The sequence below is a fragment of the Capricornis sumatraensis genome, chromosome 4, assembly GCF_032405125.1.
Source record: "Capricornis sumatraensis isolate serow.1 chromosome 4, serow.2, whole genome shotgun sequence".
NCBI lineage: Eukaryota > Metazoa > Chordata > Mammalia > Artiodactyla > Bovidae > Capricornis > Capricornis sumatraensis.
The window spans coordinates 81,541,184-81,554,468 of NC_091072.1; the positions used below are offsets into that span (position 1 = coordinate 81,541,184).

The window sequence follows — 13,285 nt, forward strand, 5'->3', positions numbered from 1 at the left end:
CAAAAAAAAAAAAAAAAAGAGGAAAGCAATAGAATGAGAAAGACTAGAGTTCTCTTCAGGAAAATTAAAGATACCAAGGGAATATTTAATGCAAAGTCAGACACAATAAAGGACAGAAATGGTATGAACCTAACAGAAGCAGAAGATATTAAGAAGAGGTGGTAAGAATACACATAAGAACTATACAAAAAAGATCTTAATGATCCAGATAACTACAATGGTGGGATCACTCACCTGGAGCCAGACGTCCTAGAGTGCAAAGGCAGGTGGACCTTAGGAAGCATCACTAGCAACAAAGCTAGTGGAGGTGATGGAATTCCAGCTGAGCTATTTCAAATCCTAAAAGATGATGCTGTGAAAGTGCTGCACTAAATATGCCAGCAAATTGGAAAACTCAGCAGTGGCCACACGACTGGAAAAGGTCAGTTGTCATTCCAATCCCAAAGAAGAGCAATGTCAAAGAATGTTCAAACTACTGCACAACAGCTCTCATTTCACATGCTAGCAAGGTCATGCTCAAAATCCTCCATGCTAGACTTCAATTGTATGGTCTATTATGTGGCCAATTAAAAAATGTTTGTGTATGTTCAAACAGAATGTATATTCTTAACTATGTCTGTTAAATCAATTTATGCTGTTCAATCAACTACATATTTACTATTTTTTTTTGCTTAGTAGGACACTAACCTGAAACATGAATATGTCTTTGTTACTCTTTATTTTAAATTTGACATTAAAATTTCTTCAGTTATAGTGTTCAGATACTTTGTTTCATCTATTTTTGTGCTAACTTATTAGGTGCATATAAGTTTGATTTGAATTGTTTGCAGTTGTATAGTGACTTTTTAATGTCTAATAATGCTTTTTAAATAAAATATAGTCATAATTTTATTTTTATAATATTATGTCTAGCAATACTATAATTAGTCTGACTTTTTCTTGTTTAATATTTGCTGGATATATCTTTTGTTTCAATTTTTCAGAGTCTCATTTCTTTAGATAAATCCATCATATAATTGGATTTTTAAAATGATAACCACAATAATCTTTGTTACTGCCAAAGTTAGTCCATTTACATTTATTATAATTGTTTTCCATCCTTTTATTTCTGTTTATCTTCATGCTTTATTCCAGCAGCTCTAATGTGCATTTTATTTATTTTTTTTTCTTTGGCTGCATCTAATTTGGTATTTCATTCATTCCCTGAATTTTCCATTTCAACATGTTTTGCAATTTCAAATATTCTACTTAGTTGTTATTCAAAGTCTGCCTATTTATTTTGTTTATACTCTTTTCATGTTTTCTCATATTTATCATTGCCTTTCATATTTGCTGAAACATTTTATTTGGAGTAATTTTATATGCCATCTTTGACAGTTCCCATATTCTAAACATTTGATAACCAAATATGTATTGTCTGCTAATTTTCTGCTATGTTTACTTGTTTGTATGTTTCATGATTTCTAAGTGTAAGTTCATATTTATATAAAAATAATCCATAAGGTTAGTGGTGGACTGCTTAAAAAGTGTTCTTTCCTCTAGAGAGATTTTCAGTTGTTTTTGCTGTAATCTGAAGGGTGTTAATAACCAAGCTCCCTTATACCTAAGGCAGAGACTTCAGAATCAGATCCTCTACTTTGAAGCTTCCTCTAGCAAGCTCTTAGTCTCTGCATCATATTGCTTTTATCAGTATTTGCTCTCAGAGTAACTCCTATTCTTACTATTCCTTGCTTGCTGTTTAGGATTTAGCACATGATATGAATCATATGGGGCTTCCCTTCTGGTTCAGCTGGTAAAGAATCCACCTGCAATGTGGGAGACCTGGGTTTGATCCCTGGGCTGGGAAAATCCCCTGGAGAAGGGAAAGGCTACCCACTCCAGTGTTCTGGCCTGGAGAATTCCATGGACTGTATAGTTCATGGGGTCGCAAAGAGTTGGACCCGACTGAGAGACTTTCACTCACATGATACAATTGTTCATATGTATGTATGCATGCATTATTAGGTATGAGATGAGCAGGGAGAGAATATATCTTAGGTTTTGGAGGTGTGGAGTTTTGATAGTTCTCATACATCATGAGCTCAGTAGTCATTTAAAAAGTAGTTTTTATTACTGGATGTGTTTCGTTGTGGTAAAAGGACTGTCTAGAAGTTAATCTTCCACAAATGTGGAAGTAGGCACCTGCCACTCTAATTTTTACAACAGACCTCATCTCTTCCTGCAAGCTACTCTCTAACTTTGTAGATATATTCTATATAATTAAATATATTTCTATATCTAGATGTATTATTCTGTATATCTAGGCTTCCCAGGTGGTGCTTGTGGTAAAGAGCCTGCCTGCCATGCAGGAGATGTAAGAGACGTACGTTGATCCCTGAGTCAGGAAGATCCCCTGGAGGAGGGTACTGCAATCCACTCCAGTATTCTTGCCTGGAGAACCCCATGGACAGAGGAGCCTGGCAGGCTATAGTCCATATGGTCGCAAAGAGTTGAACACAGCTGAAGTGACTTGGTACTCAGATGCATATGTTCTGTATTTCTTAGATTATCTTTGCCTTGTTTTTACATATTTATACTAAAAGTTAAGTATAAATATATTTGCTATATTTTTCTATTTTAAAAAATGATCTAATGCTAAATTTTGGGTTATTCACTCCCCATTCATTTTTTGCCGTTTTCAGCTACTCCTGTGCACATAAATCATACTGATGTCTAGAAACATAGACCATGCAAATCAAAGTAGTCCTGTTATCCTTTAAATCAAGAGGAGCAGTGATTATAATGATAGCTGATATATTTGAGTGCCTATGTATCAAACACTACACTAAGGTTTAACATGATTATACTCATTTAATCTTTACAACAAACCTATGAAGACCTATTATTCCAATTTTATACATGAGGATAAATAATTTGCCCAAGGCTACACAACTTGTATTAACCCAAGTTTTAGTATTTTAGTTTCCCTTCTAAAATATGTGGAAAAAATAACAAACTAATAATAGTTCTTAATAACAAATACCAGATACTGGCAATAGTTACTAAGTTTCCTGCTTATATCTCCCTTTGCAAGTATTGTTGTCTTAGTCTCTGGGAATATTTTACAAAGTAAGTTAAAAATTGTTATTCTTCAAGATGATAGATTGGTGACTTTGTGCAGCTTCTTGCACTTTCAAACACAGGGAATCTGTGTCAAATTTGGGCTGTGCTAGTTTATTCTGTTAATATCTCTGCCCAGTTTTAGAGAGCCCTGAATCAGAATGAGTGAATCTAGGCATAAACTCTCAGCCAACTGCTTGGTACTATAAGGCTATACATTCACTTTGATTTTTGTTATCTTGTTTATCTAATGGACATGCTTGAGCTTGATCTTTAATCATGTGCAATGCTAATTTTTACAGATATGTCATGTGACTAAGATGTTCAACTTAGAATATATCCATCTTAAGCTGGAAGGAGTTGCCATTTCTTCCTCCAGGGGATCTTCCTGACCTAGGAATTGAACCTTGGTCTCTTGCATTGCAGGCAGTTTCTTTACCATCTGAGCTATAGGAAGTCCTGCCCATCTTTGAGCATGAAGCAAAGTTTGGGTGGTAATGGAGTCAATGAAAAAAGTGAAAAGTTAAAGTATTAGTCACTCAGTCATGTCCGACTCTTTGCTACTCCATGGGCAATAGCTTGCCAGGCTTCTCTGTCCATGGAATTCTCCAGGCAAGGATACTGGAGTGAGTGTATTCCCTTCTCCAGGGGATCTTCCCAACTCAGGGCTTGCACCCATGTCTTCTACATTGCAGGCAGATTCTTTATGGTCTGAGCCACCATGGGAACCCAATGGAGTCAATATTGTATTTCAAATACCCAGCACTGTAAATGAATAGTACACTGGAACTGAGCCACTAGGCAAATTGAAAATACTAGTGAAGGCAAGGGAACTGCACATATTCTTAAAGAGCAATGTGTACAGTCTAACCTATTTTGACAAAGGAGAAATACGAAATTCACTAAAAATTGCCCATACAGTATGAATTTTAAAATCTTAAAGAAAATAATAATTCTCTCATTCTTTCTCAGAGGACTGTTAAAGAAAGAATATCTTTCTTTCTTTTTTCCCTTCTTGCTTTGGTCTTGATTCTAACTAAGGAAAAGTTCTTTTGGTGGGGACTTTGCCCAAGCAAGACTTTTTGGCATTAGAGTCAGAAAGAGGGCATCTTTCATTTTTGTTAAGAATGTATTGGTGAGTGAACTCATTAGTCTGACTTTTTTCCAGTATTTTTAGATTCTTTAGTTAACTTCTATTTCTTTTTTTAGGTACACGTAATAGGAAAGACTAAAACACAGTAGCTAATATGTCTGTTTATTTTATATTAAGGAATTTCTATATGAAAAATTTTATAAGAAACTGATTATTGTATATATGAAAATCTTTTTTTTTAATTGAAGGAATCATCATAGGAGAGAAAATAAATTTGTAAGCAAATGTTGAAGGATAGCAATAGTAAAAGCTATGTGTTATGTTAAAAGGTAAAATGGAATCATAACTTGATGATGAAATATGGAATATTGTAATGAGCATTTATTTTATATTTCTTATCCTAGATTAAAAGACTGTATCAGTTGTAACTGTTGGCTTTGGTTGTTCAGCCAGTTCATATTGTCATCATCTTTCAGCAGCAATTCCAGTTGCAAGTTGTTATTTAAATGAGTGGCTAGATCTTGATGTGTGATACGTGTTCCACTGCTGAAATGGTTACAAAATAAGTGCTTCCAATGATTATGTCATTATCATGCCTTATTTAACATCTATTAACTCCAGGTACTATTCTAAGTATTTAACATATTTTTAGTCATTTAATTATCATATGATAATTGAATAAGTGTATACTGCTTCAAGCTTTAAAAAATTAAATAAAATTTATAATTTATATTGTTCTGGACCATTTCTTTATTAGTATTACCAGTTTAGACATTCATTACCTTTCCTACTAATAACACTAACATGGCCTAAAATTTCATTTTTCCTGTGGCCTTTTCCTTTTCCTGTCTTTTAAAAAATTGTTTGCTTATCCCATATTCTGGATTATTTTCTTCAGTAAAAGTATATGGTTTCAGCTACAGATAAATCATTGTTCTTTTTTTTTCTTTGCCTTTTAAAACATCTGTGCAGTATTAACAGTCAACTCTGCATTTATTTCTAAGTAGTAATGCCAAATGATAAATGCTTTAGTGCTTTCTTTATGATTCTGCTATTCCCCATTTTGTTGAAATGCAAACGTGAAATTTTTCAGGTTTAGCAGAATTAGGTACCCTGTGTGACCCTTTACGGAGCTGCTCTATTAGTGAAGAAAATGGGCTCAGTGCTGCCTTTACCATAGCCCATGAGCTTGGTCATGTGTAAGTACCTTCTGTCCCCTTGGTAGTGTGCCTTCTACATAGCGTTGCACGAATGTCTACAATTCTGTCTTTAACGGAGTAATTAGCATCCTTATATCTTTACAAAATATTAGTAGTGTAATTTTAACCCCTGAAATGCTAACTCTGGCTCTTTTGTGATCTATGTTAGGTCAGACAGGCTACACAGATCAACAGACTAAGCAAAGAACTAGAAATTTGGAACTCTTTTCTTTCATTTACTGTATTGGATTATATGACAAGCACTTCTGGCCTCTATCCCTTGTTATCCTATGCATGACCAGGTACTGTGCTCTACCGTCTTATGGGAGGGCCTATAGGGTCCCCTGGTTCTAGGGAACTCCCCCAAATATTTGTAGTATCAATTTATTTCTTGCTTTTATTGCTCAGAGCCCCAACAGAGTATGTGGTCTGTGGGAATTTCTTACACTGAAATATTTTCTTAAAACTTTTTCTCCCAGATCTATAGTTTTTTTTTCTTTTTTTTGGTAAACATTTAGAATTCTATCTGTTCCTATATTATTAAAAATTCTACTGTGGTTTTATGCTCTAAGAATGTGGAGGCCATGATTTCCCATGATACCCGTGAAGCTCCCATAGAAAGTCAGAAACCCCTAGAAATTCATCCTCTGAAAAATGATTCCCAATGTACCCACAGTACTCTTTTGATTTTTCGGTTATTTGCTAATAAGGAATTGAAGCTGGAGCTGCTTCTCTTGAACTCCATTGTCTTTTCCTGGTCATGCCTTGACATCCTTAGAGTATTCAACTGGAATAATTTCAGGCAGAGATAATTTTTATTAAACTAGTTCCTCTTCAGTTCCCTGTAGCATCATTATATCTCATGACCACCCACCAAATGCATGCTCAGATTTTTATGTTGTTTGCTGAAATAGAGCAGGTTCAGCAGCATGCTCGAGGTATATCATGCACTGCGGTAACAACCTGAAGGCAGTGTTTGCTGGTTACCAAGGGTTTTAACCAGTACAGTATTCTTGCAAAGGATACTACCTTTTATTTTCTTCCTGAGAAACTTTTTAGGTGTGTTTAGAATATCAGTAAGTAGTTTAATTAAAACACTGATATTAAGTACATATTTTGACAGGTAAGGACTGAATCAAGTGGTTTCATTATCCCTTCTAAATGTAGTTTTTACTGGGATCCTCAAAAAATATGTAGAATCTGTTGCTGACCAGCTGACCATTTAATGTCATTGCCCTTGTAAAGATTTGGTTGCCATTTGGGAATATTTTTATTATTCCAGTTCTATCAGTCATTGCTTTATGATTATAAAGCAGAAAGAGCAGTTAAGCTGTTTCATGTGAAGTAGGTGGAAAGCATAAAGTGATATGGAATTAAGAATTAAAGAAGTTTTTTTGTTTTTTAACTCTGTAGTGATAGTCAGTAGTCTGGAAGTTACTGTCATGGACCCTTTACCTAATCTTTCCACACACATTGCCTTGGGGATGCATGTTAGAAATTATAATTGTTTTATGGGTGGATGCTGTGTTGATATTGTGATGAGGTGAGCCAGAATCCAAATAATTTGATAGTTGAAATTCATATACCAAAGCAACAGACTGTGCTACTGATCAGCATTATAATCTACTATTTCTTAAACACAATGCGCTTCTAAACATAAAGGTAACCCTAGCATTTCAGTACTTTATGAGGAGATCAAGAGTATAAATCCTGATATAATCAGATTGGTCTACATTTTAGATTATATTATAAAATAAGAGATCTGTTTCTAATGTTGTATACATTTCATTATTCTTTTTTAAGTGTTTATTTTTATTTTTAGATTTAATGTTCCACACGATGATAGTTTTAAATGTAAGGAAACTGGAATTAAACATCAGTATCATGTCATGGCTCCAACTTTAAATTACCACACAAGTCCTTGGACCTGGTCAAAATGTAGTCAGAAATATATCACTGAATTCCTAGAGTAAGTGATTTCGTGTTACTTTAATTACATAATTGAACATTTATTAGATTATAAAGTTTGAAACGTGTATTCTTTTAGAATAGTTCAATCTCTGTTGAGTTTTTTATTGCTTAAATTTAAGTTTGCTTCCACTGTACAAATGGATGTTTAAAGAGAAAGAGTTTTATTATTTCATTCTTAACTATATTTTTTTTTGGTGGGGAATTTAATTCAGAGCTATCATTTTTTTTAAAAAATTTGGGTTCCTGTTATGATAAAAACTCCTTCTTAGGGAGATGCTTAATGGGAATCAAAGCTTCCTTGTGTATTAAAATTTCTTCAGAAGCTGCTAAGTAATATTTTGAGAGGAGTTTGAGTGGCTCAAGTTTGAGGTGTCCTTGAAGGACAGAGAATAGCTGAAGTCAAATTATGAATATTCCAAATAGTTCTCTAAAGAGGTATGGAGTCTCTGGGTTTACCTATCCTTTGGAGGAGATTACTAGCTCAGATTCAGATTGTTCTAGCCTTGCCTCTTCATCTCCTACATTTCTCTGCTTCCCAACTTATCCAAATGGTGTTTCTATCCTAGTTATTGAAACTTGTTCTAAAAGCAAGGCCAAACTCTTTCCAGGTAATCTTTTGGTGTAAACACAATATTGTTTGATTTTTTTCTACTACATATTCTAATCACCAATTTATACAGTTTCACTTAACCTATCTCTATGAGAACTATGGGAATGAACGAAACCATCTTTTGGAATATATATTTATAAATGTATCCCTTAATTATGATTAACAGTGATTATTTATCCTTGTATGGGAACTTGATTTAAAAGCACAACACATAGTTGCTGATCTGTACATGGTGGCATATAGCTTTGTTTGATTGCTGACTGAAGCACTGATTAAAAATACTAGTAGGTATGCTTATTTTTGGAAGGGGGTGATATGATTCTTGCCAATGGGTATTTTAAAAGTTACATGTTCAGTTTTTTTTTGGGCAAAATTTATTATGCCCTCTAGCCAGTAAAAAATTCTCCCCAAAATATTTCTTCTAATTATTTCAAATTGAACAAATGGTTGCTTTTAACTGAATTGGAATGGCTGAATGTTTTCACAGTTTTCTATATACTATATATTACTTGACAAACTAGCAGTAGCAAATACACATTTTTGCCACTATCTACTATTTTGAAAACTCCTTTAAAGTTATTATATAATGCATTTAATAGCAACTTGCAAAGCAGCCATTTCTACTCTCAATTTGCAGTTGAGAAGTCTCAGACCCAGGGAGACTAACTAACTTGTCCACACCATGCAATTCGGAAAGTGGTGACACTCAAATGCAAAGTCCCAAAGCTGGCATTGTTTACTCTGCATTATATTCTTTTTCTAAGAATCTGTTTCAGACAGAGACAGCATAGCACTCTGAAATTCCTTTATTTTGTTGTCGACTATAAACGAACTTTCTCGGATGATCTGAAAATGTTACTTTTTACATTTTGACAGATTGGAATTAGATATAGGGAATTCCTGTTGGATAGCAAAGCAGACCAAAAGTGTAGTGTGATCAACATTAGGAATGCATGTTTTAAACATTATATTCGATGCATTTTTGTTTATTTTTCATTATTCTTTAAAAAAATTTTACCTTTAAGGCAGTTGTGGGGATTAAATGAGAACAAACACATAGAATAAGTCCTTTATAAACTGTGAGATTTTCTTATTGACTTTGATGTGAGTTGGTTTTTAAATTATGAAAAAATACTGATGTTCTCTTTGAAAGTGCAGAGCTACAGAAGAATGTGGTAAAGAATCTTCTACTTAAATACATCCATGTGTATTCACAATATTCTGTTCCCTGTTGTTGTTGCAGTACCGGTCATGGGGAATGCCTCCTTGACAAACCAAATGGAAGAATATATGATCTGTCTTCACAGCTTCCTGGATTAATGTATGATGTAAACAAGCAATGTGAGCTTATGTTTGGTCCTGGATCACAAGTGTGTCCCTATTTAGTAAGGAAAACTATGTTCTTTTGTTTGAAAACTACCATAAAGTTGTGGTTAAGATATATTTCAAAATGTACTTTATTCTCTTGGACAGGTAGTATGCTGAACTTATCTTGATTTTTAAATATTAGAAAAATTTGGTGTTTGTCAGAAAGAGGTTTTTTAAAAAAAGGGAAACTATAATTTATTGAATACTTTTTATTCGCCAGGTGCTATTTTAGATGGGCTTTCCCTGGTGGCTCAGATGGTAAAGAATCTGCCTGCAATGTGGGAGACCCAGGTTCGGTTCCTGGGTTGGGAAGATCCCCAAGAGAAGGGAATGTCTACCTACTCCAGTATTCTTGCATGGAGAATCCCATGGACAGAGGAGCCTGGATGACTATCGTCTATGTGGTTGCAAAGAGTCATTCTTTGTTAGTCACAACTGAGTGATTCACTTTCACTTTCACTTTGTTAGTTACTTAAAAATTATCTTTAACTCTCACAAAATCCTATGAAATATCCAGGTTAATGAAAATTAAAAGCATTCAAATAGTTATTTTCAAATGATGTTGTTTTGTGGGTGGGAGAGATAATACAAGTGCTTTAATAATGAATTGTATTAAAGACCCCAAGAATTTCATAGACTATATTTTACTGTATACAGATTTGAATACAAAGGAATGAAATTTGGAGCCTGTTGTTTAATTTTCTTTAATCATTACTTTATAATTGGTTTCAAGGATTTTTCATAGGTTCAGTTCAGTTCAGTTTAGTCACTTAGTCATGTCCGACTTTTTGCGACCCCATGAAATGCAGCACACCAGGCCTCCCTATCCATCACCAACTCCTGAAGTCCACCCAGACCCATGTCCATTGAGTCGACAATGCCATGCAACCATCTCATCCTCTGTTCTAGCCTTCTCCTCCTGCCATCAATCTTTCCCATAATCAGGGTTTTTTCAAATGTGTCAGCTTTTCACATCAGGTGGCCAAAGTATTGGAGTTTCAGCTTTAGCATCAGTCCCTCCAATGAACACCCAGGACTGATCTCCTTTAGGATGAACTGGTTGGATCTCCTCGCAGTCCAAAGGACTCTCAAGAGTCTTCTCCAACACCACAGTTCAAAAAGCATCAATTCTTCAGTGCTCAGCTTCCTTTATAGTCCAACTCTCATGTCCATATATGACCACTGGAAAAACCATAGACTTGACTAGATGGACCTTTGTTGGCAAAGTAATATCTCTGCTTTTTAATATGCTGTCTAGATTGGTCATAACTTTCCTTCCAAGGAGTAAGCATCTTTTAATTTAATGGCTGCAATCACCATCTGCAGTGATTTTGGAGCCCAGAAAAACAAAATCAGCCACTGTTTCCACTGTTTCCCCATCTATTTGCCATGAAGTAATGGGACCAGATGCCATGATCTTCGTTTTCTGAATGTTGAGCTTTAAGCCAACTTTTTCACTCTCCTCTTTCACTCTCATTAAGAGGTTCTTTAGTCTTTCTTCACTTTCTGCCATTAGGGTGGTGTCATCTGCATATCTGAGGTTATTGATATCTCTCCCGGCAATCTTGATTCCAGCTTGTGCTTCCTGCAGCCCAGCGTTTCTCATGATGTACTCTGCATATAAGTTAAATACGCAGGGTGACAATAGACAGCCTTGACGTACTCCTTTTCCTATTTGGAACCAGTCTGTTGTTCCATGTCCCGTTCTAACGGTCGCTTCCTGACCTGCATACAGATTTCTCAGGAGGCAGTTCAGGTGGTCTGGTATTCTCATCTCTTTCAGAATTTTCCACAGTTTATGGTGATCCACATGGTCAAAGGCTTTGGCAGAGTCAATAAAGCAGAAATAGATGTTTTTTTCTGGAACTCTCTTGGTTTTTCGATGATCCAGCAGATGTTGGCATATTGATCTCTGGTTCCTCTGCCTTTTCTAAAATCAGCTTGAGCATCCGGAAGTTCACAATTCACGTATTGCTGAAGCCTGGCTTGGAGAATTTTAAGCATTACTTTACTAGTGTGTGAGATGAGTGCAATTGTGCGTTAGTTTGAGCATTCTTTGGCATTGCCTTTCTTTGGGACTGGAATGAACAGTGACCTCTGAAAAGGTTGAGGACATTTTTATTGACTCTGTAGCCAAGATTTTGTCTTCTTTTGGGGGTAAATTTAGGATTTAGTTCTAATAAATGTCAGTACTTTGGTGAATCCATGCCTTACTTTCCCAAGGAGAATACTCATTTCATATTCTTCAATCCTGTGCAGACCTTAACCAGGAATCTCACCTTGTTCATTCATTTAAATAAAGATATGTTCCAAGGATTTAGTTCAGATCTGCCATATAATAGGAGCCAAAAAAAAAAAAATGTTTACAGACTGTTGAATGAGTGAATATGTGAATGATTTATGAATGAATGAATGGATGTATGAATAAATGAAAGGTACTTAATGAGCACAGGGACATGCAAAGCATACTGCTTATAGTGCATATTATTCCTAAAATCTTAAATTTAAAATCACAATTATTTATGTCTTTAAATATCCACTATGGAGAGGAGATGATATATGTCAATTATTTTTTATAAAAAAATACATTTTTTGGATACTGAATGAACTTTGAATTTAAATTCGAAGAAAGAAAGGGATTATCTTGGGCATAGCTCCTGTGAGCCTCTGTGGGTTTTCATATCTTGTGAAAACTTCAGAACCCTATGTTCAAAAATTGAAAGTATGCATTATATTTACAAAATAGGAAACCAATATACATTATACAGTTTTTCTATGCACATTATTCATACATTCCTCTGTTGGATCAAAAGGGACTTTTGGAAACTCCTTGTGAATAGCATTTAACAACAAAAAATCCTTTAGAAAAATGTTTTGCAAAGAGAGAAAAGTATCTCAGTAATTTTGAATGCTTCGCTCCAAGTCATCTTTTCCATTATTCAGTGTTTGATGATAATCCAATTTTTAAAAAACTAAATGTTGCCATTTTATGTGTTTAGAGGAAAATTGATGACCAAGACTGACTGAGTAAAGATTATTATGTGTATCTGTGTTAGTTAAGTTCAGTCATGTCTGACTCTTTGCAACTCCACGGACTATAGCCCATCAGGTTCCTCTGTCCATGGAATTTTCCATGCCAGAATACTGGAGTGGGTAGCCATTCCCTTCTCCAGGGGATCTTTCTGACCCAGGGATCAAACCCGGGTCTCCCGCATTCAACCAGAGTCTTTACTGTCTGAGCCATCAGTGAAGCTGTGGTAAAAGATTATTACTGATTATTCCAGCTCTGACCATGAAACCAGGAAGTATCTAGGATCGATTTATAGATCTGTGCATGATACTGAATTGATCTGGTGGTCGTAGTGTTATTTCACTCTTGTGTGCCTGCCTTCTATTGCTCACAGAAGCAATGCCGGCGTCTCTGGTGTACCAGTGCAGAAGGAGTCCACGGGGGCTGCCGCACTCAACACATGCCTCTGGCAGACGGAACAAACTGTGGTCCTGGGATGGTAGGTTTTCTCGAAGGGTGAGTTTTGTATCAAGAGATTATCCAAGGATGTGATTGCTCTGTGTTTCAGCACTCTTCATTATTCACCATCATATTTTCTTCTGCTAGTTGAATTAATGTTTTTGCTGTGTTTGTTTGATGTACGTTTTCAAGTGAATTAGAATTTAAATTTTATCCTTTTTTCAAGATAAAGCAGACAGATATTATAGTTAACATAATTACGTGGACATTTACTTATGTAAGCATATTATAGTCTTGTTATTAAAGATGTATCTAGCTATAAGTATTTCAGCAAATATCTGAAATACTCCCAAATTTAAGGATTTACCATTGTATACATTTCTCTTAAAAATTCAGATAAATATAAATGAAAGTTTTAAGTTTCTTCAGAACTTTATTGGTTTTAGTGTTTTTAAATACATTGTATCTCTAAGACA

The 13,285-nt window shown here is 35.0% G+C and overlaps 1 protein-coding gene across 1 annotated transcript in view; it reads left to right on the forward strand.

Annotated features, from left to right (window-relative positions):
* Positions 1-13,285, forward strand: part of ADAMTS20 (ADAM metallopeptidase with thrombospondin type 1 motif 20) — a 198,254-nt gene that overhangs the window by 64,119 nt on the left and 120,850 nt on the right. Inside the window, exons 8-11 of the mRNA XM_068971096.1 lie at positions 5,286-5,391; positions 7,214-7,360; positions 9,216-9,357; positions 12,745-12,849. Coding sequence (XP_068827197.1) covers positions 5,286-5,391; positions 7,214-7,360; positions 9,216-9,357; positions 12,745-12,849 — 500 coding nt within the window. The remainder of the gene's footprint in view (positions 1-5,285; positions 5,392-7,213; positions 7,361-9,215; positions 9,358-12,744; positions 12,850-13,285) is intronic.